Consider the following 25,509-nt stretch of genomic DNA (forward strand, 5'->3'; position numbering starts at 1 on the left):
AGCATGTCTGTATACTGTGTAGCAGTGAAAGTAGCTCTCTAACAAGGACTTTGTGAAGTTTCTGATTGAGAAAGGGAAAGAAAACATAATGACAGAATAACGAAGCATAGCACTAGTTTAAACAGCAGCATGAGGAGGTGTCTTTGTCTGCTTTTTGTACTTCCACGGATGCCTGTCGGATCTGTCCTGGTCTGGAGAGGCGGGGGAGCTGCACTCCGGTGCTTATGGCTGCTTCCCAGCCTCCTGGGGAACTGGGGTTTTGTCTCTCTACTTAAAGGATGTAAATGAAAGCTGCACATTTCCCTGTTCATTGAGTAACCCTCGATTTTGTTGTTGTTGTTGGGGGAGAGTGATCCAAGATTAGATAATGCACAAAGATGACCTTGTCCATGCATCTATTCATTTGCTGTGCTGGGAATGAACGCAGGGCCTTCTGCGTGCAAGGCAACTCTTCCACCACCGAGGCACACTGCAGTCCGACCCCTCTGTCTGTCTGTCATGAAGTTAACTGCATTTAGTTCAGTATCTTGTAGTGTAGGTCTGTCAAAGATTCGGGTTGTCATTTCTTTCCTCTTTTTGGTGGTTTTGGGGTTTGAACTTAGAGCCTCGCGCTTGCTAGAGAAACGCGCCATAACTTGACCCACACTCAGCCTTGCTCGTTTCATTTTTCCTTTCCTTACGTTGTTGCTTTCTTTTCCAGATTGGCCAGGTGAAACAGGAGTTGTCCAGAAAGGACACAGAACTTCTCGCCCTGCAGACAAAACTGGAAACACTCACGAACCAGTTCTCGGACAGTAAACAGCATATCGAGGTGCTGAAGGAGTCTTTGACCGCCAAGGAGCAGAGGGCTGCCATCCTGCAGACCGAGGTAGGTGCCACGGGCGACCGCCAAGGAGCAGAGGGCTGCCATCCTGCAGACCGAGGTAGGCGCCACAGGCCTCGCTGCAAGGGCTTCTTTTGCACCCTTTCCTGTGCCTTGCCTGGTTGCTCTGTGCCGTGTGTGTGTGTGTGTGTGTGTGTGTGTGTGTGTGTGTGTGTGTGTGTGTGTGTGTGTGTGTGTGTGTGTGTGTGTGTGTGTGTGTGTGTGTGTGTGTGTGTGTGTGTGTGTGTGTTGCACTATCTGGCAGCGCGATCAGTTTGGTACCAAAAACAACCATCTTCTTTTTTCCTGTCAGTGGTGGGGCTTGAACTCAGGGCCTGGGTGCTGTCCCTCAGCTCTTCAGCTCAAGGCTGAAGAGCCACAAGTGGTTCTACCACTTGAGCCACAGCGCCACTTCTGGCTTTTTTCTTTTTGCTTATGTGGTGCTGAGGAATCAAACCCAGGGCCTCAGTAATGCAAGGCAAGTGCTCTACCACTGAGCCAACTTCCCAGCCCTGGGCTGGCTTTGAACCATGATCCTCAGATCTAGGATGACAGGGGTGAGCCACCGGCGCCTGGCTGACATGATTTTCATATTTTTTTTTTTTTTTTTGCCAGTCATGGGCCTTGAACTCTGGGCCTGGGCGCTGTCCCTCAGCTCTTCAGTTCAAGGCTAGTGCTCTACCACTTGAGCCACAGCACCACTTCTGGCTTTTTTCTGCTTATGTGGTGCTGAGGAATCGAACCCAGGGCCTCATGTATGCAAGGCAAGCGCTCTACCACTGAGCCACCTTCCCAGCCCCTGATTTTCATACTTTTATTTTTGCTACATTTGGGTTTATTCACAGAATTATAAGCATAATTTCTTCTGGAAAGTATTTGCAGTTGTTCACTTGTGGGTTTCTAAAGAGCTTTTGACTTTGGTAACTTGAATATGCAATACCACACAAAGGTCAGAAGAGGGTGCCCGTGTCTTAGCTATGTGACTACTCCAGGTCTGTGACTGGTGACTTTGAGTGGAGGGGGCAGGTGTGCCAGCCATAGAACCTCGGCCAGTTGGTTAGTGATAATGCAAACATTGACAAGCTTGTCACAGTCCAGTGAATGACGTTCTCCCGCAGCAATCCAGCCTCCTCTTGGTACTAGCTCAAGCACTGTCTTGGAACCAGGTCTCGCACAGGTGGGGCTGTCCTCCAGTTCTTTCACGATTCTGTCTTTGGTTTTAGACGCCAGGTGTAGCTGAGTCCTAAGTTGCTAGGACAAACGCTCAGCTGTAACTCTTGTGCTAAATGAAAAGAGCAGGAAGCTAACTCCTTTGAACTTGAACAGATCGTAAGATTGCATTATGTTCATTTTTTAGCACTTTCCTAAAGATAATTTTCTCTGATGACATTCAGTGAGTCACTTTTTCCAAGGACCATGTCACTTTTAACATTTGAAAGGTTGTTTTTATTTATGATTTTTATGCCAGTCTTTAGGGCTTGACCTCAGAGATAGTGCCCTGTCCCTAAGCATTTTTGCTCAAGGCTAGCACTCTACTACCTGAGCCACAGCTTTGCTTCTGGCAAAGTCAGAGACTTCGTGCCCTGGCAGGCTTCAAACCACGATCCTCAGATCTCAGCCTCCTGAGAGTCAAGGAGTTCTTTTGACATCTCTAGTAGCCCAGTGGTTGAATTTCATATTGAGGATTCTAGGTCATCCAGTAGTGATTCAGCAGTGATTACCAGGTGGTTTTTGTTTGTTTGTTTGTTTGTTTAGCAATAGTATGCAAGTGTCTCTACAGGAAGCAGACTTTGACTCTTTGGGGTAAGTATCCAGAAGTGGTGTGTCTGGATCATATGGACTTCTATTTTTAGTTTATTGAGGATTTCCATACTGATTTCCATAGTGGAAATTTACATCCCAAGAGATAAGAGTTCCTCCCCATCCTCATCCTAGCATTTTGTTGTTTTCATAACAGCCATTTCTGTGAAACTTCATTGTGGTTTGATTGGCGTTTCCCTGGTATTCAAGGATGTTGAACATTTTTTCATGTATTTATTGGTCATTTCTACTTATTCACCAGATATGTTTCTGTTTAGTTCACTCATGTGTTTGGTAGGGCTATTTTGTTATTTTGGTGTTTACTTTTTTGAATTCTTTATAAATTACCTATCAGGTGCTGGTGGTTCATGCCTATAATTGTATCTACTCAGGAGGCTGAGATCTGAGGGTTGTGGTTCAAAGCCAACCAAGGCAAGAAAGTCTGGGAGACTTTATCTCTAAGGAGCCACCAGAAAAGTGGAAGTGGTGCTGTGGCTCAAAGTGGTTGAGCGCTAGTCTTGAGCAAAAGAGTTCAGGGACAGCATCCAGGCCCTGAGTTCAAGCCCTATGACCGACAAAAAAATTAAAAATAAATCAAATAAATTCCCTATCAGGTGGATATCGGGCCAAGATTTTTCCCCATTCTCTAGTCTGTGTCTTCTCTCTGTCAGTAGTTTGTACTAGTATAGAAGCTTGGTGATTTGCTATAATCTTAATTATCAACATTTCATTACTTTAGGTAAACGAAGTAATCAGCCTTTTAGTAAACTCTGTAGCTTATCTATAGGAAAGGGATGATCCTTTTTTCTTTTCCATTAATCACCTGTGGTAATCTTGCCTTCTCAGGTAGATGCTCTCCGATTGCGTTTGGAAGAGAAGGAAACCATGCTGAATAAAAAAACGAAGCAAATTCAGGATATGGCCGAGGAGAAGGGGACACAGGCTGGGGAGATTCACGACCTCAAGGACATGCTGGACGTGAAGGAGAGGAAGGTCAATGTCCTGCAGAAGAAGGTGAGGCGCGGGTGTCTGGAGCTCACACCCTCTCTGACACACACACTTCGTCCTCACACTAACGCACCTGAGTGATTTTTCTTTCCTCTCTGTTGTTTCGAGGTGAGCAGATCGTTACAACAGCTATGTGCAATTGGGTTTTACATTCTTAAAAAAAACCACTGTTAACCTCAGTAGTATTTCTCACGCTGTTTCTGAAGTGTCCTGTAAATTGCAGTAGTGTTCGACTTCATGATCTTCCTCTTCTATCTCTTATTGGAACTACAGTGAATTTGTGTTTCATACACACCATCCATGTGATTTAGCAACATGACAGTTTTGAATAGATAAACGGGCTGCTGTAATGAATATACAGGTGTCTGTGTCAAGGAAAGAGGAAACCTTTCCCTCTTTGACCATAATCATTATTGGAAAGAAGTCAACTAGAAAAAGTTAAGCTACTGATAATTGCTAGCCTAGATGGTGAGGCTTGGAAGGTGCATACACCTTGTCTGGCAGGTGGAAGGCACAGGATATTGTGAGCAGGAAGAAGTGAAAGGAAATGAGGGGCTGGGAATGTGGCTCAGTGGTAGAGCGCTTGCCCAGCATGCATGAAGCCGTGGGTTCGATTCTTCAGTACCACATACACAGAAAAAGCTGGAAGTGGCGCTGCGGCTCAAGTGGTCAAGTGCTAGCCTAGAGCAAAAGAAGCTCAGAGACAGTGCCCAGGCCCTGACCTGAGTTCAAGCCCCAGCACTGGGGGGGTGGGGGGGGGGAATGAGGACTCCCTTCCTTCCTTTCCTTCCCATGTCAGCCCGGATTGCCTCCCCCCTCCTTCAGACACTCTGTAATGCACTCATAGACCCTCTCAGAACTCTGCCGGCAAAGGCCTTTGCCTTCTATTCTGAACCCACAAACTTCCTGGTCTGTGAGAAGATGGCGTCCGATCCTCACACGGCAAAAAAAGGTTTCGGTGAATATACTCACCTGTGTTGTCCTGTTTGTTTATTAAGGAAGCAAACAGAATTTAGTTTTTCTTCCTTCTGTCCCTGAAAGCTCCCGAGTCAACAATGTTAGAGACTTATCCACAGGAAGAGACTATGATGTGACTGCTCAACAGAAGCATGAGGCCCTGTACACGTGTCCGCTGTGCTGCTTTGCGGACCCTGACTCTGGAGGGGGTCAGATAGGGCCAGTGTGGCCAGCCCTTTCTTGTGGTTTGCTACTTGCATTCTCTAGTAATAATTCCATATGGGACTATTTAGGGAAGAGCACTGACAAGGAGTAATACTTTCTCAAGTTACGTGTGTGGAATGTAAGGGCGGGGGAGGGGGGGAGAGCAGGAGCGTGAGTGAGCTGTGGCAAGGGCCAGGCCTTGGGTCCCATCCCTGGACTCTCTGTGGCTCTGCCGGGGCCGCAGCTCCTCCCCCATGGTCTTCTGGCTTTCTAGGTGGTTTACATATTTATGCCCTTTGCTTCCACTGCAGCGGGACAATGCCAGATGGCAGGCACGCACAATGGGATTGGTGCCGCCGCCCCCCCCCCCCCCCAGCCTCTCCTATGGTTTGAAGTAGTTTTGTGTTACAGTAAATTTCTTACCTTTATAATGAATCATTGACCTGGAAAATGTAATTGAGCATTTGAGTCTGAGCTGCATCCAGAATCTGTGTTAAAATCGTGCAGCTTCTTGCTTGATTGATTATAAATGATGCTGTTGCCCGCAATTTTAATTTGCTCACGCAGATGCTGGCCGGGGCCTCTTCCCTCCTTCTGCAGCTTTTCTGCTTCCCTGCCTTTTGATACTCTGAGTTTTCGATTTAAAAGCAGCAGCCGCTGACTGACACCTACCAGGCAAAGGACGCTTGTCCCAGGTGCTTCTGGGGCTGCCCTTGGGGCTTTTCTCCTCCTGGAGTTGGGGAGGGGGAGAAGGGAGAGGGGGGCTGTCGGTTTCCTCGCTCTTCAAACGGAGACTATATTTTCCCACCAAAGCCAAATTTTACTCTTTATTCAGAGAAAATAATTTGCTTTTTCATTTAAAAAATTTTTCAATATTTTCTAAATATTATTATCTGAAAGGTTCAAGCCAGCTAGTAACCAATCTAAGACATAAGAAAAGATCCAATTAAGCCCTAATTGAATTTAAATTGGAAACTCGATTTGTTTACTTAGTCATTTTCCCATTTCCTTTTCTTTTTACTTCTCACTCACAGCTGCTAAGTCAACCTCTTTAGATACTGACGAGAGGAGTAGCAGGTGAATGGATGTGGCGGGCAGTGAGTGCCCCATCGAGGACCTTCCTCACCCCCACCCGCCTCTGGGGAGAATTAGAGGTGGACAATGGGAGTGCCGTGTAATCCCACCCCTGGTGCACCAGCGAGCACCGTGCTGATCTATACAGGAGGCTTGTTATTATGGCTGAAGTTTGTTCCTTGGGGCAGGGAGATTCTCACATCACCTTGCTGTAAAACCTTCCAATTATGATAGATCCCTCCCTTTCCTAGAGCCCCAAGATACCACACAGCCCTCCTCCCTCCTCGATTCTCACCTCGAATTAAGTTCAGACTAGACATTCATAGAGAAGCATTGTTTTATGATCAGTGGAGAAAAACCTATTGCTCCCTAATAATCACCTGGCACTTAGTGGCAGAAGTGTTTTGCGTTTTCCTCCGCTTGCTCACTTGTCTATCTGGAATTCAGCAAGGATGCCTGAGGGCGGCTTGCCTGCGAAGTAGAAGTAGGCAGTGTCACCTGGGTGTGACAGGTGGATGGTCCCTTATCTAATGGCTGTTGCTCCCGCCTACACCATCTACTTTGTGTCTTAGCAATTGTCACAGGCCTCACAGGGCACCCAGAGTGGCCACGCCACCCTGTGCAGAGCGGCCACGCCACCCTGTGCAGAGCGGCCCCCACAGCCCTGGATGCTAGCAGAGAGACCGCCGGAGTCAGAGCAGTGGCCTGATATTCCGTGGGTTCCCTGACCTGACTCGTGAGGAGAGGAGGCAGGGGGGTGAGCGGGGGGGGGGGGGGGGCGGGGAGAAAGAGGTGCTTTGCTCTCTGAGAGGCGGGCAGACCCGGCATTCCACAGAGAAGCCAGCCGCCTGGAGATCGCATGTCCATGTTCAGAGATAGCTGCCTCAGTGAGGTCAAGGCGTTGAGTGAATAGTGATGGAAGTTCTCACTCCCTCTCCGTGGACTTGTGGCAGAATAGCCTTGTTAATCAGAATGGAAGAGGAATGTTTGTTCTGCTCGGAGTTTTCCTATTCTCTGGAGTGCTTAGCTGTCCTCCACTGCTCCCAGAGGAAGCTATTTCAACTCAGAAAGAATTCTGAGCAGTCTGAAATTGCTTTGCACAAGTTTAGAAATCACCAGGCGAGAATAATTCATAGGAAAAGAGCGCAGAGCGGAGTGTGGGGCGCAAGAGGGTGGGCCCACGGCCGGGGAGAGGGACGCTGAGAATGACCGAGAAGATTCGTTTTCCCTGAGAAGCCCAGGAGACCTCACACAGGAGCGCTGTCTTCTCAAGTCTGCCGACTGGAGAGCTGTCGGGCTGGTGGTGCCTTTCAGTTCATGGACAGCAGCCTTTGATTTCTCTTTTGCAGACTATTATTTTGTAGTTTTAAGTTTACAAGTCTTACACTTTTTGGATAAAGTTATTCCTAAATATTTTATCCTTTTAGATGTTATTGTAAATGGCTCTACCACTTGAGCTACAGACCGCCTTGTGGCTTTTTGGTGGTTCATTGGAGGTAAGAGTCTCACGGACTTTCTTACCCAGGCTGGCTTTGAACACTCAAACCACAGATCTCACCCTCCTCAGTAGTTAAAATTATAGGCATGAGCCCCCAGCTCCTGGCCTCAGTTATTGCATTTAAAAAAACAACAAAAACACTTCTTTCTGCATCTATTGAGATGATCTTGCGGTTTTTGACCTTTATCCTAATAATATGGTGCATTGTACTGTTTTTTGTGTGTAGAAACCAACTTTGCAGGCTTGGGATGGATTGGTGTTCTTCAGCTAGGGGAATGTAGAAACTATTTACCATCATTTTCTTGGAAACTATACGACTGGACCTGGGAGAATATAGCCTTTGGAGATACGCTGCGTTTTCAAGGGCAGAGGCTTAATCCCAACAAGGATTTCCTAATACTTTCACAACCAGAAAGCAACGTTAACCTTACTACAACATAAGCTCTTTGGTCTTTTAACTCAGTGACTTCACTCACCAGGCACTTTCTCTGTGTGTTGGCAGTACCCCATGTAGCCACGTGCACCACACGCGTGTGAGTTCCAGCAGGCAGTACCCCATGTAGCACGTGCGCCACACGCGTGTGAGTTCCAGCAGGCAGTACCCCATGTAGCACGTGCACCACACGCGTGTGAGTTCCAGCAGGCAGCGCTCTCGCACGGTGCACTCAATGTAAACTGACCAGGCAGTACAGATAAAGCTTGTGCTCCGTTGTTTCTCAGGGGACCCTGCAGCAGGAACGGACACAGTAATAAAGGCACAGATGGGTATCCAGAAAGGGACAAAGGATTTAGAAAGCGGGGCTTGATCCAGTGTGGAAGTGCTGGCCGTATTGCCTTCCTTCTGCTTGCGAGCCGCGCCCAGCCGACAGTCCCTCTGTGGGAAGGCTGTCACGTCGGGTAGAGGAGCTCTTACACCAAGCCCTGATGAAAGGATTTCCTGTGTTCTTCCTCCTTGCTGCCACACCGGAACGTGTGTCCTACTCAGAAAACAGCTGCTAGCATCATACATGGGTCTTGTTCTTTACCTTCTCTTTCTGCCACAGCCAGCTTCCTCAGCTTTTCCTTCTAGCAGTTTTTTTTTCCCCTTCCTGTGAAGCAGTTTTTCAGGTTATACAAATCATTAGTTTTTGTCAGTCCTGGGGCTTGAACTCATGGCCTGAGCACTGTCCCTGAGCTTCTTTTGCTCAAAGCTAGTGCTCTAGCCACAGTGCCACGTCTGGCTTTTTCTGTGCATGTAGTCCTGAGGAATGGAACCCAGGGCTTCATGTATGCTAGGCAAGTGCTCTACCACTGAGCCACCTTCCCAGCCCCAGGATGGTTTTTAATAGACATACCCCACATAAAGGATGATGTAAAAATCTAACCCAACACCAGCATTTAATTACAAAGTTTTTCCGGGCTGTCCACCAAGGGCTCAGCACCTGCCATCCAGCAGTGTGGGAGGCTGAAGTCAGGAGGGTTGTGGTTCCAGGCCAAACTAGTCAGAAAGGTTTGTGGGATACCATCTCGACAGAAAAGGCTGGGCATAGCGATGCATTCCTGCCACTCCAGCAATGGCAAGACGTGTACATTGGAGGGTCAAGGTCCAGTGTGGCCCAGGGAAAAGTGAGACTGTATTTCACAAATGCAGAGCAGAGAGTTGGGGGTGTGGCTCAGGTGGCTGAGTCCCTGTCTGGGAAGAATGCAGACCTGAGGTCACCCCTTGGAGCGACCTTTATCCTGCTGGGTTTTCTCACCGTCTACCGGCTCGAACCTGTGTTTTCCTTCAGTTCGCTGTCAACAACGTTCTCAGCATCTACAGGGGCACTTAGAGGCAGTCCCGTACCCCTGTCCTTCCCCCAGCTGCCTTCCCTGCTGTTAGGAAGCTGTGTTTTGGGGTGTACGTCCATAGTGTGTGTGTGTGCACGTGTGCACGTGCGTGTGCTCACACGCGCATGCCTCTTTTTTCTGTTCCAACACCAAATTCTGGCCTTAAGGTTTTGCATGTGATCCCGCAACTCTTAGTTTCCATTATCTCCTCAGAAACCCCTGACCTGCCCTGACTTGATCCTTTTGTGCCTACTTCCATTTTCTCATGCATGCAGATTGAAAATCTTCAGGAGCAGCTTAGAGACAAGGAGAAGCAGATGAGCAGCTTGAAGGAGCGCGTGAAGTCCTTGCAGGCCGACACCACCAACACGGACACCGCCCTGACCACGCTGGAGGAGGCCCTCGCGGAGAAGGTGGGCGCCCCGGGGCCTTTCCCACGCTCTCCTGAGACTCCTCCCTGGGCATGAGCTCTTGGCTGCTGCAATAGACAGTGTAAAGGGAGCGAAAGCGTCGTGGGTGCTGCCTGTAAAAGCCCCTACCGCCAGGCAGGCAGGCCCTCTCCCAGGTGCAGAATCCCGCCGGGCCTGGATTCCGTCTTTCCATTGTCAAAGAGCCTGTGGGGCTGTGGGCACACCAGACACTGGTCCGAGCCTAATACATTCATTAGACATCATACATTAGTGATTATAATGCACTGGCTGATTTTCTTGCCCCTGGCCTCATTAATTTATTTTGCCTTCATGAGCAAACCTTCTTTTCAGCCTTGGTTGGTTGACTTAAGTAGTGGCCTAATTTAACCAGTGTTAATGCCTTAAAGTTAACTGTATGCATTTCTGTGGGACATTTTAATAGGATTTTTTAAAAAAAGAGGAATGAGAGTCACTTCCTTTAGCCTTTAGGCGAACGGTTGGACTCAAAGCTTGCTTCCTAGGTATATTTAGAAATATTACCCAGAAGTACGCCAAAGTTGCTTTGACTTTCAAACTTCCTGGCAGTAGTTTCATTTTTTTTCCTTCTCTATTCTCCTTTATACTCTAAAGTCAATATCCTTCTCAGGTTTTTTTTTTGGGGGGGAGTGGGTGGGGAGGCAAGTATGTGAATTTTAAGTTGTTTTCCATTGCTTTGAAGACAATGTATAAAGAAGAAGTATTTGTTACTTACTGTCCTAAGGGTATATGTGTAAGTTTTTAGTCATTTGTAAGTTGAATTTAAATTGAGTATTCCAAGAAAACATTGTGGTGCTTTTAATGATATTTATGATTTGTAAAAGTAACCTAGAAAAACCAGGTCAGATCTTTGATGTAGAAAGATGGGAAGGATGAGTTCTTGAAAAAGTACATTTTTGAGCCAGGTGTTGGTTGCTCGTGTCTGCAACCCCAGCTACTTAGGGGGCTGAGATTGGGAGGATTTTGATTTGATGCCAACCTGGGCAAAAAACTTTGTGTGACCCTTCCCACTTACTGTCTGGCCCAGTGCTTTGCACTTACCTTCCCCGCTGTGGTGGGAAGCGAAAGACAATTGGACAGTGGCCCAAGCACGTGCCTGCAAAGGAATTGAGACTTATCTCAAACATACCCAAAGCAGGAAAATAAAAAGGCTGGGGGTGTGGCTCAGTGTACCTGCCTAGCAAGCTCAGGCCCTGAGTTTAAACCCCATTACTGCAGAAAAGGTAAAATCTGGAAAAATCTTACTGTCTTTGGAGAAGAGGATGTGGGTATCACATTTGGTCATCTGAATCAGTCTTTGAAGTGCAAACAAACCTTTCCTGTGCTCTCTCTCTCCTCAGGAGCGGACAATCGAGCGCTTAAAGGAGCAGCGGGACCGAGATGAGCGAGAGAAGCAAGAGGAAATGGATAACTACAAAAAAGACCTTAAAGAGTTGAAAGAGAAAGTCAGCATGCTGCAAGGCGACCTCTCCGAGAAAGAGGTCATGATCCCCAGCCAGAGCCCTTGCTCGGTTTGCCTGGTCCTGGCCTGGCTGTGCGCACAGCACAGCCACACACGCGTGCTGGGAGCCGATCCCCTGAGCACTACCCTGGCAGGCTTTTGTGAAGGTCTCCTAGCAAAGTCACAAAAATAAGAAGACACAAAGCGCAGATTGATTCACTCGTATCCTAAGTCTTTCACTGTTTCCAGTGAAGTTTCTTACTTGTTAGTGACAGTTCTGTAAATCTTTAAGTAAGGGCTGGTTGGGGAAATAATGGTGTCACTGGTAAGAAAAGTGACACACAAAAGGAGCCTGGCAGCCAGGTGCTGGTGGCTCATGCCTGTCATCCTAGCTACTCAGGAGGCTGAGATCTGAGGATCATGGTTCAAAGCCAGCCTGGACAGGAAACTCCGTGAGAGTCTGATCTCCAATTAAAAAAAAAAAAAAACACTCAGAAAACCGGAAGTGGCGCTGTGGCTCAAGTGGTAGCGTGCTTGCCTTGAGCCGAAGAGCTGAGGGACAGCGTGCAGGCCCAGAGTTCAAGCTCTACAATCGACCAAAAAAAAAAAAAAAAAAAACTACTTGAAGAGCTATTAAGTTAGATAAAAGTATATTTTAATCTTGCATTTGAAGAATGCTGTTAACGTGACCTAAATAGTAAGAAGGCCGAGGCCCTGCAACTAGCTGGCGAAGCAAGCTTTCACGGTCTTGCGCGGGATTCCCGGATGCATAACGGGACGTATGGACCTGAGTTACAGTAGAGTTTCCTGTAAAAAGAGAGTTGTCTGTTGAGGTTCATGTCACTTCTGAGCTCGGCTGCAAACATGCACAGAGCTTCATCTGTTTCTGTTCTGTGAGAGTGGGTGCTGCACTTGGTGTCCTCCTCACTTTAATGAGTACTGAAGGGAAAGCTGGTATCGTTTACCAGTTCTCCTGTGTTTCTGAGATGGTGAGCAGCAGGAACTCTGACCACTGCATTTCCCTCCCGGTGGTGCTTATTCTCAACGTGTCTTGCTCTTCCAGGCTTCGCTCTTGGATCTGAAAGAGCACGCATCCTCCCTGGCTTCCTCGGGGCTGAAAAAGGACTCGCGGCTGAAGACGCTGGAGATCGCCCTGCAGCAGAAGAAGGAGGAGTGCCTGAAAGTGGAGGCCCAGCTGCGGAAGGTGGGCGCGGCGCCTGTCTGGGCTCACATCACACTCACGTGGCAGAACTTGACCAGGGAGTAGCATTCACCCTGCTGTTTTATTCATGACAGTTTAGAAGAAGATCAAGTCTGTGGTTTGCTTATGGGTGAAGTGTGAGAGAGACAGCAGTGTGAAATTCTCCATTTTTCCAGCAGGTTATACTTCCTGGAAGGGGATACCAGAATGCCCCTTGTTCCACAGCCTGGGGGACGATGGACAGGGTGCCATGGCTCCAGCCTAGTTCTTCTCTCCGCGCTTCCCTCGTTTTCACAAGGCATCTTGTAGTTTCCAGAGTTTCCAGACGGGGACTTTGCGTGTCCAGCTCACACCGTCTCTGATAACAAGGGATCATCCCCAAAAAGCATTAAGCTCAGTTTATATAAATGCTTCTCAAGTATTCAGGGTCCTTTGAACCAGAGCTTTCTAAACATTGCTGAAGAATACATCTTTGCCCCTTTAATGTTTTTTTTCAGGACATTTTGGGGGATTTGGTCTGCTTCACTGCTATTCGGCATCTTAGGCTGGTTTCCCCATTGAATACGTAGCACATGTAGGGCTTTCGAGATAGTAGAAGAAAATGAAGGACTTGAAAATTAGTTTTAAACAATTGGAAATGTATTGATATTATTAGATGCCTTTTTACAACAGAGTCCTGAATAAAACAGAATTGGGTTTTTTTATCTGTCATGGAGCTTGAACTCAGGGCCTGAGCTTCTTTGTGCTCAAGGCTAGCCCTAGCCCTATACTAGAGTCACAGCATCACTTCTGGTTTTTGAGTTGTTCATTGGAGATGAGAGTCTCATGCTGGGGCTGTCTTCAAACCATGATCCTCAGACCTCAGCCTCCTGAGCAGCTGGGATTATAGGCATGAGCCACCCACATGTAGCCTTTTCTTACTTTTAAGTGAGATGGTCTTGTAAAGTTTGGATTCCTTGCTTTAAGGCATTACCGCAGGAGGGGAAGGTAGCCATGTTATTAACCTAACCTGTCTCCGTTTTCTAGGGTATCACCTTTGCACTATGTTCACAGCTGCGGCAGATAGGAGAGGGAATTAGAGGTGAGGGCCCAGTGGGAATTCCAGGGGGAATCAGGTGCAGCAAGAGCAGCTGTGGTAATGTCAACAGCAGACCTTTTTGGTACTGTGTGGTACTCTAACAGGTGCTAAACTGTTAGTATATCACACCAAACTGTAAAGCTCTAGCTGGCTTATAATGATTTTTTGGGCATATAGTAAATATTTAACCATGTGATTTTTTAAACACAATACACTCTTATAACTTGAAGGCTGTCTGTTGGCTATTTGGTAGTATTCTATTGAGGTGGGAGTGTTAATAGGTCCTTGGGCCACAGTTTGCACAGTGCTATGATGTGTGTCTGCGACAGGGTTTGAACACATCTTTCTTTTTTCCTTCTCTTTCTTTTTTTCCTTTTATTTTTGGTAGGCACATGAAGCAACGCTGGAAGCCAGAGCCAGTCCTGAGATGAACGACAGAATTCAGCAGCTGGAAGGAGAGATCACCAGGTACAAAGATGAATCTAGCAAGGCCCAGGCAGAAGTAGACCGCCTCTTGGAAATCTTGAAGGAGGTGGAGAACGAAAAGAACGACAAAGATAAGAAGATAGCCGAGTTGGAAAGGTAAGGACAGGGAGTGAGTGGGCTTGAGAAACCAAAGTGTGGCTCAGCGCAGTGCGCGGTTGGTGCATCGAGGAGTGTTTCAGCCTCACCTGCCTCTGAGCTCAGGTTTCACTTTTTATCGACTAAATCAATGCAAACTCTTTACCGCAGTCTCTAAAAGATGATAGAAAACGACATTAAGACACGCTGTATTCATAAATTCCTTTGCTGAATGGAACGCCTTTGTACAACTACTTCAAGATAAGAAAAATACTTCCAAGAAAACGGAATAAAGCAATAAACTGAATTTCAACATCTTTGACAAGAGAAAGTATACATCACATAGGAAATTAAAGTTTTCTCCTGACTGATGGAGAGGGTACAAATAGTTGCATTTTGTTATTGAATTTCCCTATAGAATGGACAAAAGAGCCTCAGCAAGTTATTTTTATTGATTTAGACGTTTTTTGGTCAGCAGATACTTTTTAGGCTGTCTCTTTTTAGACAAACAACATCAGTTGTTTGATCAAAATGAAAAGGAAGAGGGACATTTTAGTGACAGTTCAGAAGACTCAGAAATGATCTGTAGACGTAGGCTCTAATTATGAGTTATATAATTGCCAAATTGTAGTAGTAGTAGTAGTAGTAGTAGCAGCAGCAAGTTTGGCCAGCTTCAGATCCCAAGGTTCCACTAGGGAGGTATGTGCAGATAGTAAGCTATAAGCATCAACATGTGACAATATTGTATATATAAGTGGTAGGTGACTTTTCCATCTTGGAACTGGAACTAAACAGTAAACAGTTTACAATTTGCATCAACCTTAGTCTACCCACCAGGATCCCACCAAGTTTAGGGTAGAATTAGCCCACACCCAGGATAGATCTGAACTCCTGTGAGGCCAGGGCTGATTGGCCTTTCCAGGAAACTCTCCACGTTCCGAGGGTGTGTTGGGAGAAGGCCTTCCACGCTCCCAGTCCTTTTGGGTCTCACAGCTCGGCTTTTTGGGCTCTGACACCCCCAAAACGACACCAGCAACAAAAATCCCATTTCCCTAACTCAAGCTTTTGCTGTAAGCTTTGTAATGGGTTACTGGGTCACCTAGGTGCACCTCTGGTGAGCAGACCGTGGCTTCGAGGGAAGAGGAGGCCGGGGTGGGGCCAGCGCCTCCCGAAGCAGCCCGGCACTCGTGAGCATGGGCCCTTCAGGTCTCCTTCTCCCACAGGGTCCCTCCGTGCAGCTCTCTGCGGGCTTAGCTGCTGTTGTGGAAGGCCCCCTCGTGGATGGGATTTACCCTTTTCCTCTCTTGACCCAGTGTTACAAGCAAAAGAGGCAGTGCACAGTGTTACGGCAGGCTCGGAAACGAAGTTGGATTCTCGGGCCTTGGTCTGGGAGGCAGTTAGCGAACCCTGACCCTGCGGCGGGCAGCCAACTCCCACGCTCCTTCCTCCCCGTTGTAGACCGAGGTGCGGGTTGCCCTGTCACTGTTGACTGTGACCCACCATGATGAGTTCCTCACTTCCTTTGGGTTTGTCTTACTGTGGTCCTTTTCCATTGTTTTCATTTTATATGTGTGTGTCCGTGTGTGTGTGTGTGTGTGTGTCCGTGTGTGTGTGTGTATGTGTGTGTGTGTCTGTGTGTCTGTATGTGTGTGTGTGTGTCCGTGTGTGTGTGTGTGTCTGTGTGTGTGTGTCCGTGTGTGTGTGTGTCCCCGTGTGTGTATGTGTGTGTGTGTGTCCGTGTGTCCGTGTGTGTATGTGTCTGTGTGTGTGTGTATGTGTGTGTGTCCGTGTGTGTGTGTCCGTGTATGTGTCTGTGTCTGTGTGTGTATGTGTCTGTGTGTGTGTATGTGTGTGTGTGTCCGTGTGTGTGTGTGTGTCTGTGTCTGTGTCCGTGTGTCCGTGTGTGTGTGTGTCTGTGTGTGTGTCCGTGTGTGTGTGTGTGTGTGTGTGTGTGTGTGTGTGTGTGTGTGTGTGTGTGTGTGTGTCCCTGTCCCTTCTGCCCCTTGCCATGGTGTTTCTCAGAAAGCCAGTCTCCCGCCAGTTGTACCATCCACGCCAGGTTTCTGTCCCCGCACTGTCAGGGGGGTTTGTGTGGGGCTTCCTGGGAAAGTGAGCGATACGTAAGGCTACGGTTCTGCGCTGGAGTACATTGCTGCCGCTGCTCTTGCTACGTTCTGGCTTGCTTGGCATTGTGCTTGATCAATGTTAAAGAACAGCCAGTTGACGCAGCACATAGGAAATCTAGGTGGTACCTTTTTTCTTTTTTTGTCAGTTTGGGGCTTGAACTCAGGACCTGGGCACTGTCCCTGAGCTCTCTTGCTCAAGGCTAGCGCTCTACCACTTTGAGCCACAGCACCACTTCCAGTTTTTGAGTGGTTCATTGGAGATAAAGAGTCTCTTAGGAACTCTTCTGCCCAGGCTAGCTTGGAACCATGATCTTCACATCTCAGCCTCCTGAGTAGTATCACAGGCGTGAGGCACTGGCGCCCAGTTTGGTGGTCCTTTTATTGTCTATCAAGTCACCCGTGTTCTGTGAGGTACAGAACCTTTAGAACGTAAAAGATGGGAGCCACTGTAGCCCCTAATTCCTCGATAGTTACATTGAAAATACCAACTTTATATTTGTCTTTTAGATGCTCACAATGAATATACACGCACATGTGTTAATATTGAGAATATATTCATATATGTTCACAAGGTGTTAACATGTGAATACACACATGTGTATAGTGTGTTGGCATGAATATACATACACACGCTTACAACATGTTAACACCTGGTTGTGTTTTTCTCTGAAAGTGTGTCAGTTCACATGCATTAAATATTCTTACATAATTTAATTCAGTGGGGTTGCTTCTAGTCCATAGATTAAATAAAGATAATTTTCTCTTTCCTCATTTTGTCACAGTTAAATACCCATTCTGACTTTGTGTTTACATTTTAACATCTCTGAAACGGGAGCATGTTTGTTTATTTATTTATTTATTTATTTTGTCGGTCGTGGGGCTTGAACTCTGGGCCTGGGCGCTGTCCCTCAGCTCTTCAGCTCAAGGGTAGTGCTCTACCGCTTGAGCCACAGCGCCATTTGGGAGCATGTTTCTATGAAAACGCATGGCATGGTTTTTTCCCTAGTGACACAGAAAGCAATGGTGCATCTTCTGTCTTTGGTGAACTGATGCCTCTAACGGGTGTGAGTGTTGTTTTGCTGGGCCAGGTGTGGCTCGTGCCTGCAATACCAGGCTGAAGCAGGAGGATCATGAGGTTAAGGCCAGCTTCAGCCGTAGGAGGGCCAGGTGTGGCTCGCGCCTGCAATACCAGGCTGAAGCAGGAGGATCATGAGTTTAAGGCCAGCTTCAGCCGTAGGAGGGCCAGGTGTGGTCCGTGCCTGCAATACCAGGCTGAAGCAGGAGGATCATGAGGTTAAGGCCAGCTTCAGCCGTAGGAGGGCCAGGTGTGGCTCGTGCCTGCAATACCAGGCTGAAGCAGGAGGATCATGAGTTTAAGGCCAGCTTCAGCCGTAGGAGGACCAGGTGTGGCTCGTGCCTGCAATACCAGGCTGAAGCAGGAGGATCATGAGTTTAAGGCCAGCTTCAGCCGTAGGAGGGCCAGGTGTGGCTCGTGCCTGTAATACCAGGCTGAAGCAGGAGGATCATGAGTTTAAGGCCAGCTTCAGCCGTAGGAGGGCCAGGTGTGGCTCGTGCCTGCAATACCAGGCTGAAGCAGGAGGATCATGAGGTTAAGGCCAGCTTCAGCCGTAGGAGGGCCAGGTGTGGTTCGTGCCTGCAATACCAGGCTGGAGCAGGAGGATCATGAGGTTAAGGCCAGCTTCAGCCGTAGGAGGGCCAGGTGTGGTTCGTGCCTGTAATACCAGGCTGAAGCAGGAGGATCATGAGTTTAAGGCCAGCTTCAGCCGTAGGAGGGCCAGGTGTGGTTCGTGCCTGCAATACCAGGCTGAAGCAGGAGGATCATGAGGTTAAGGCCAGCTTCAGCCGTAGGAGGGCCAGGTGTGGTTCGTGCCTGCAATACCAGGCTGAAGCAGGAGGATCATGAGTTTAAGGCCAGCTTCAGCCGTAGGAGGGCCAGGTGTGGTTCGTGCCTGTAATACCAGGCTGAAGCAGGAGGATCATGAGTTTAAGGCCAGCTTCAGCCGTAGGAGGGCCAGGTGTGGTTCGTGCCTGTAATACCAGGCTGAAGCAGGATCATGAGTTTAAGGCCAGCTTCAGCCGTAGGAGGAGACGCTGTCTCTAACAAAACAAAGCTTTGCTGAATTGTAGAAGTGGAAGAAAGCATTATTTTTGAGTCAGCATTATCTAATCATATATTCTATCTTAAGTATGTGTGAAACTAAATGAAGGGACTTAGGTTATTTGGTTGGTTATGTGTCCACACACACATGTTCACGTTTATCCCTTCCGTTGTTCTTCGCCATCCCCCCTTTTAAAACAACTTTCTGTAATGTTTTCCTTAGCGAATTGCTGAGAAGCTTCAGGTTCTAGAGATTTGTCTTCCATATGGAAATGGATTACCACAGCACTGGCATAAATTGCTGTATCATTTGTGTGGAAATGGTTCCTTAGAAAAGGATTTTTGTACTTTTAAGCTCTGGTTAACCATTTTGACCTGTGAAGTGTGGAGTCAGTCTTTTTTTTTTTTTTGGTCGGTCATGGGGCTTGAACTCTGGGCCTGGGCGCTGTCCCTCAGCTCTTCAGCTCAAGGCGAGTGCTCTACCAATTGAGCCACAGCACCACTTCCGGCTTCTGCTTCTGAGGTGCTGAGGAATAGAACCCACGGCCTCATGCATGCAAGGCGAGCACTGTACCACTGAGCCACCTTCCCAGCCCCAGAGAATATACTGTTGATGTAGTTGGCTGGCAGAGCGGTGACCGGGCGCTGCTGGTGGAGAGGAGCACCTGTGTGTGTTCTGCTTCAGGGAGATAGCAGGCTGTCCTAAGCAAGGAACAGATCAAGGGAGAGGAAACTGCACTAAGTATTACAGGGGTGGGTGACTGATTCTTTACTTGATCTGCCTGCCTCTGCCTGCCGCTCGCTTGCTGGGGACCCCGCTTGCTCTCTGCCTCTTCCTCTCGATCAGTTTCACTGATTTCATTTCACAGCACACAGCCGGTCCCCCAAGTTCCTGTGCAGAAATCCTTGTCCGTGGTTTCCTTGAGCCGCTTGCTTAGCGGTGTGGACGTTAGACTGAAGTCAAGTGAACCTGTGTGCAGTTTTTTTCTCCTAAATGTGCTCCCTAAGAACTACACCGCACAAGCTGTGAGACTGGGACATGTATGGTTAAAGGTGCTCGCTCACTGGTGGCAGGAGTCAGGCAGATTTTTCCCGTGGATTTACCCCGCCCTGTGTTGTTAATGTCAATTCATGTGTTACCATTGTCTCCGTGTGGTAGCTAACAAGAGGAAAGCAGTTATGAGGAGCAGCCCTGTCTAGAGTGGCCTCTCTGCCTCTGAGCACTCGAAGGCTGACAGGGGACACGGTGGCAGGTCTGGAGACTGACATCCGTGCTCTGGATTTGCTTCTAACCTGCCATGTGGCCTCCCCAGAGCTGACTTCAAACTCAGTGTCTCACATGCTGAGACTACAGGTGTGTACCACCACACCTAGCTTTGTTCTTCATGTCCTGCTGCCAGAACAGGTGGAGAAGAAGGGATGCCTTTTATTCTCACAAATGCTTTTTTGAAGCTTTGGTTTTTAACTATATGCTGAATTTGACTTGTTCATTTCTTAATCATTACGTTTCTTTTGAGGTACTAGAATTTGAATTCATGGTCCTCTGAGTCACGCCTCTAGCCATTTTTCACACTGATTGTTAACAAGTCAGTGCTTGCTTCCTGCTGCATTGTGCACTTGGACCCCAGCCTGGCAACATGAGGCTTCTTGTTTCTTTTCTTTTCTTTCTTTCTTTCTTTTTTTTTTTTTTTGTTGGTTGTGGGGCTTGAACTCTGGGCCTGGGCGCTGTCCCCAGCTCTTCAGCTCAAAGCGAGTGCTCTACATTTAAGCCACAGCACCACTTCCCGTTCTTTGGTGGTTCATTGGAGATAAGAGTCTCATGGACTTTTCTGCCCAGGCTGGCTTTGAACCGCGATCCTCAGATCTCAGCCTCCTGGGTAACTGCGATGACAGGCGCCAGCCACTGGCGCCCGGCGGTTTTGATTCTTTTGTGCACGTGTGTGTGGTGTAGAGTTTGGACTCAGGAATTTCCACTTGCTAGGCAGGCACTCTGCCACTTGAGTCATGCTCCAAGCATGGCATGTGACTTACCTTTCAGAACGAGTATCACACTTTTTGCTGGGGCAGGACTTGCACCACAATCCATCTGCCGGGTTGAGAGGTGGGAGCTGCCATGCTCAGCTTGTTCTTCGAGATAGAGTCTTGTGCTTTTTTTGCCTAAGCTGGCCTCCGCCCACAATCCTTCTCTCTCCCCCTCCCAAATTGATGTGGTGACGGGGGTGAGCCACCAGGCCCAGCTTATTCTCCATTCTTAAGGCAGAAATTGAGATTGTAAAGGCCCTCCAGAGTCATTGGCTACTAAAACCCCTAACCAATTGGAAGATAATGCTAAGTTCCCTGAAACCGATTAACTCTTATGAAGGAGAACTGTCTGTGAAGGGCAATCGTGAGCCCTAGGGGCTTCAGGCTGCGTGGGTACTGAGCGTGGCTGCTTCACGGCTCCGGCTCCCGAGGAGGGGAGGAGATGAGCTGATGTTTCAGAGCCGCTCTTGTTCATTGTTGCCTGTAGATTGCACCATTCGAGAGTGGGTAGGTCTGCGGTAAGAAATATCCCGTGTGACCAGGGATCTTTCTTTTAAGATTTGAGAAAAGGACTTCAAATTCTTCCACATAAATTTGAGTTTGGCATTCTAAAGGATGGCGCGAGCTGCCTGTATCTGTTTTGTTTTTCCTATAGATGGCCTGGATCTGCTGGATGGAGCAGGTGGGGACGGGCTGGTTATTTACTGGAAATACAGCTGACTGAAATTGTCACTTTCACACAATAGTGTGAAAAAAATCCTTTTTTTTTTTTTTTTTTTTGGCAAGGGGAATGGTCCTGGGGCTTGAATTCAGGGCCTGGGCACTGTCCCTCAGCTTCTTTGCTCAAGGTTAGTGTTCTACCACTTTAGCCACAGCTCCACTTCTGGCTTTTTAAAATTTTTATTTATTTATTTATTTATTGGTGCTTGATTGGAATTAAAAGTCTCACAGACTTTTCTGCTCAGGCTGGCTTTGAACCACAACCCTCAGATGCTAGTCTCCTGAGTAACTAGGATTGCAGGGGTGAGCTACCAGCCCCACCCAGTTCTAACTTCTCAAATAAGAAGGTAGACCACCTTCTCTTCTTTTCCTTCTTCTTGAAGACTTTTTTTTCTTCCTGCCCTAGGAAATGCTAAACTTCTGATAATTTTTTGTTCCTTTAGAAACTTCCACTAACATACAGTGGTGTAATCTAGCAGGTGTAATGAGATCACTAGACTAATCACGCGGTTACTTTGTTTTGGTGCCTGTGCAGAATCTCTGCTGCTGCATTCTCTTCTTTAGCCCTGTGCTCTGTGTTTTGTCAATATTCCCGAATATTGTCCTCACTAACTCTTTTTAACTTTCTCTTTCACATTCTCTCCCTGGACTTGCTGTTCTCTTCAGTCTCACCTCAAGGTCAGTATGCTTATACTAAACAAAGGCAGTATAATCCAATGCTATTTGCTAATGTTTTCTTCCATTATGACAGAAGATTAAAAATTTATTCCAACAAAGAGATGCATAGAAATCACTGATGCATCAAACTTGGCAGAGGCTTGACTGTGGAGATCTGGACTTTAAAAGTTACTGAGAAGAGTCAGGGGGAAACCAAATGAACAAACTCTTGGTATTAGAGATGAGAGGTGTCTGCTACCAGGCAGTAAGAAGAGAGGATATGTTGGAAGGTTGTATATTTCTAGGAATCTACCCATTTCTTCTTTTTTCCAATTTGTTAACATTTGGTTTTTCCAGAGTAATCTTTGTGACTTTTATTGTTTGTCTCATATTGGTCATAGTGTCTTCTCTTGCATTTCCTTTTTTTTAATAATTTTTATTTTTTATTGTGAAAATACTGTACAGAGGGGTTACAATTACATGGGCAAGATAATGAGTACATTTCTTCAAGCATTGTAGCCTCCTCCTTTGTTTCCCCTTCCCATCCCTTCCCATCCTCCCGCCTTCTCTTGCATTTCTGATTTTATTTGAACTCTTTTGTTTTTCTTGATTAGTCTACTTAAAGATTTGCCTGTTTTATCCTTTTAATTTTTTATTTTGTTTTGTTTTGTTTTGGTCCGGTCGTGGGGCCTGAACTCTGGGCCTGGGTGCTGTCCCTCAGCTCTTCAGCTCAAGGCTAGTGCTCTACCACTTGAGCCACAGCGCCACTTCTGGCTTTTTTTTTTTTTTTTTTTGCTTATGTGGTGCTGAGGAATCGAACCCAGGGCCTCAGGCATGCAAGGCAAGCACTCTACCACTGAGCCACCTTCCCAGCCCTGTTTTATCCTTTTAAAAACCATGTTTTATTAATCTTTGAGTTATCTTTCTAGGCTCTGCTTCTTTTACTTCTGCTCTTTATTTCCTACTAACTTTGTGTTTCACATGGTCCTTTCTTCCTCCAACTCCTTGTGTTTAAAGTTAGGTTGTTCGAAAACTTCCTTTTTTACCTTGGTGTAGGTAATTGTTCTATAAATGCTGTGTTGAGAACTACTTTAGTTGCCTCCTGTGTGTTTTGGTATATTGTGTTTCCATTTTAATTGGTCTTAGGTGTGTGTATGTGTGAGTGTGTCTGTCTGTCTGTGTGTCTGTGTGTCTGTCTGTCCTACTCAAGTTAAATTCAGGTACTTAAGACTTGCTATGCAGGCATTCTACTGCTTGAGGCATGCTCCTAATCCTCCAAGTATTTGTTTTACGTTTCAATTTTTTTCAATTAATTTTTCAAGGGTGTATTGTTTTGATTTCTGTGTATCTGCAAATTTCTAAGCTTTTTTTGGGGGGGTCCGGTTGTGGGGCCTGAACTCTGGGCCTGGGCGCTGTCCCTCAGCTCTTCAGCTCAAGGCGAGCGCTCTACCACTTGAGCCACAGCACCACTTCTGGCTTTTTTCTTTTTGCTTATGTGGTGTTGGGGAATTGAACCCAGGGCCTCATTGCATGCAAGGCAAGCGCTCTACCACTGAGCCACCTTCCCAGCCCAATTTCTAAGCATTCTTAATACTTCTAGTTTCATAGTATTGTGACTAGAACAGATATTTGAATCCGGGCACTGGTACCTCACGCTTGTTATCCTAGCTACCCAGGAGGCTGAGATCTGAGGATAGTGGTCCAAAGCCAGCCTGGGCTGAAAAGTTTCCATACGACTCTTATCTCAGTTAACCACTCAAAAACCAGAAAGAGGAGCTGTGGCCCAAAGTGGTAGAGCAGTAACCTTGAGCACCAGAAGTTCAGGGCCTGGGCACTGCCCTGAGCTTCTTTAAGGCTAGCTCTCTACCATTTGAGCCACAGTGCCACTTCCAGCTTTTTCTGTGTATGCGGTACTGAGGAACTGAACCCAGGGCTTCATGCACGCCAGGCAAGCACTCTGCCACTAAGCCACATTCCCAGTCCACAAATACTACTACCCTTTTACTTTTCTCTCCATGTAGTTTGTGGTGTTGATGGCACACTTACATCTTTTTGCGTTGTGCATTCATAGCAAAGTATTGTAGCATAGGTATTTTAACACTTTGACTTGTAACACATGAGAATTAAAAGTGATTGTCATACCATCTTTACAGTATTCATGAATGTAGCTGGACATTTAGCAGTGAGCTTTATGCTTTATTGTTTTCATACCATTACTAATGTCTTCCAGTAATTTGAAGAACTCCTTTTAGTCTTTCTTGTACAATAGTCCAACGGTGTAAAGCAGCCACAGCACCTTTCTGGGAACACTTTTCTCTCGTGGCTGCTTCTGATGCACAGCTTTGCCCGTGAAGCATTTTGGCTGGCATTTCCCTGCGCTCCCTCGAGCCGTGGCGGTTCTGCTGAGTAATGTCTGGCTGTCCTCACCGGTGGCTCTGATGGCACTGGATGCTAGAGTCTCGCTCATAATGTTTTCTTTCTGCTTTCAAAATAGCAGCTCTGTCTTCTCTCAATTCAGTTAGGATTGTTTTGCTGTAATTTTCTTTGAGATAGCACGAATCTGGATAGTATGTTATTCCAAAGATTTGGTGAGTTTTCACTCACCGTTTACTTAAGTAATCTTTCTGCTCTTTTTCTCCTCTTTTTGTGGCCCCCACAAATGCATGCATTCCTTTCCTGGCAGTGCAATGTAAGTCTTGGGTGCTTTTGTCTTTTTTGTTGTTGTTTCTCCAACTGCTTACAAATGAAATGTTGTGTGGTTGAATTTGTCATTGGAGCTCTTCTTTTCCCCCACTCCTGGGACTTGAACTCAGGGCCTGGGTACTGTTCCTGAGCTTCTTTTGCTCAAGGCCAGCACTCTACCACTGAGCCACATTCCCAGCCCATCAACTTCTTTCTTTTGTGCTTTCTGTTTCTTTGTTGAATTCTGTGTGTGGGTGTGTGGGTGTGTGGGTGTGCACACGCGCATGCGCGCCAGCCCATCAGCTTCTTTCTTTTGTGCTTTCTGTTTCTTTGTTGAATTCTGTGTGTGGGTGTGTGGGTGTGTGGGTGTGCACACGCGCATGCGCGCCAGTCTTGAGGCTTGTCCTCGGGGACTGTCCCTGGCTTTTTTTCATGCAGAGCTAGTGCTTCTACCACATGAGCTACAGCTCCACTTCTGGCTTTTGGTAACTGACAATAAGAATCTCATAGACTTTCCTTCTCAGGCTGGCTTTGAACTGTGGGTCTTCAGATCTCAGCCTCTTGAGTAGGTAGGATTATAGGTATGAGCCACTGGTGCCTGGTGAATTACTCATTTTGTTCTTGTTTTGCTTTCTTAATTTTGGTTAGTTCTCTCTCTTTGTCTCTCCCTTTGTCTCTTGTCTCTGTCTCTCTTTATCTCTCTCTGTCTCCCTATGTCTCTGTCTCTCTCTTCCTCTCCTTTTGTCTTTGTCTCTGTCTCTGTCTCTTTCTTCCTCTCCCTTTGTCTCTGTCCCTCTTTTTCTCTCTTTCTGTCCCTGCCTCTCTCTCTTTGTCTCTGTCTCTCTTCCTCTCCCTTTGTCTCTGTCTCTGCCCTCCCCCGCCTTGCTATAGCTCAGTGGTAGAGAGTTTACCCACTGTGCAAAGTCCTGGGATTGATGCCAGACCTAAAAAAGAAGCCCAAACTGAGATACTATTTTATATCCACTCTATGACTAAATGTAGAACGTGAAATGGCTGTACCAAGTGCTAGTGGACATGTCACTACCACAGTAGAAATGGATGAAACCCCATGAAAGGAAGCCATGCCTACTGTGTGCCAGCAGGTCTGGAGCATGCACTAGGATCAGTTTGTGCTGGTGGCATCGTTTGTAATGGCAAAAAAGGGGTGGGGGGAACAGCGCACACTTCTGTCACCTGGGGAGTGACACTGTCGCCACCTCTTGTTCAGCACTGCAGTAAAAATC

General features: G+C 47.0%; 1 protein-coding gene across 6 annotated transcripts in view; it reads left to right on the forward strand.

Annotated features, from left to right (window-relative positions):
- Nucleotides 1-25,509, forward strand: part of LOC138820395 (ELKS/Rab6-interacting/CAST family member 1) — a 135,814-nt gene that overhangs the window by 49,375 nt on the left and 60,930 nt on the right. For all 6 annotated transcript variants that reach the window (XM_070012037.1, XM_070012038.1, XM_070012032.1 and 3 more), the window contains 6 exons: nt 701-868; nt 3,509-3,676; nt 9,488-9,625; nt 10,999-11,139; nt 12,163-12,303; nt 13,767-13,960. In XM_070012037.1, coding sequence (XP_069868138.1) covers nt 701-868; nt 3,509-3,676; nt 9,488-9,625; nt 10,999-11,139; nt 12,163-12,303; nt 13,767-13,960 — 950 coding nt within the window. The remainder of the gene's footprint in view (nt 1-700; nt 869-3,508; nt 3,677-9,487; nt 9,626-10,998; nt 11,140-12,162; nt 12,304-13,766; nt 13,961-25,509) is intronic.

The sequence above is a fragment of the Dipodomys merriami genome, unplaced genomic scaffold (genome assembly GCF_024711535.1).
Source record: "Dipodomys merriami isolate MVZ:Mamm:240054 unplaced genomic scaffold, mDipMer1.0.p SCAF_877, whole genome shotgun sequence".
Classification (NCBI taxonomy): domain Eukaryota; kingdom Metazoa; phylum Chordata; class Mammalia; order Rodentia; family Heteromyidae; genus Dipodomys; species Dipodomys merriami.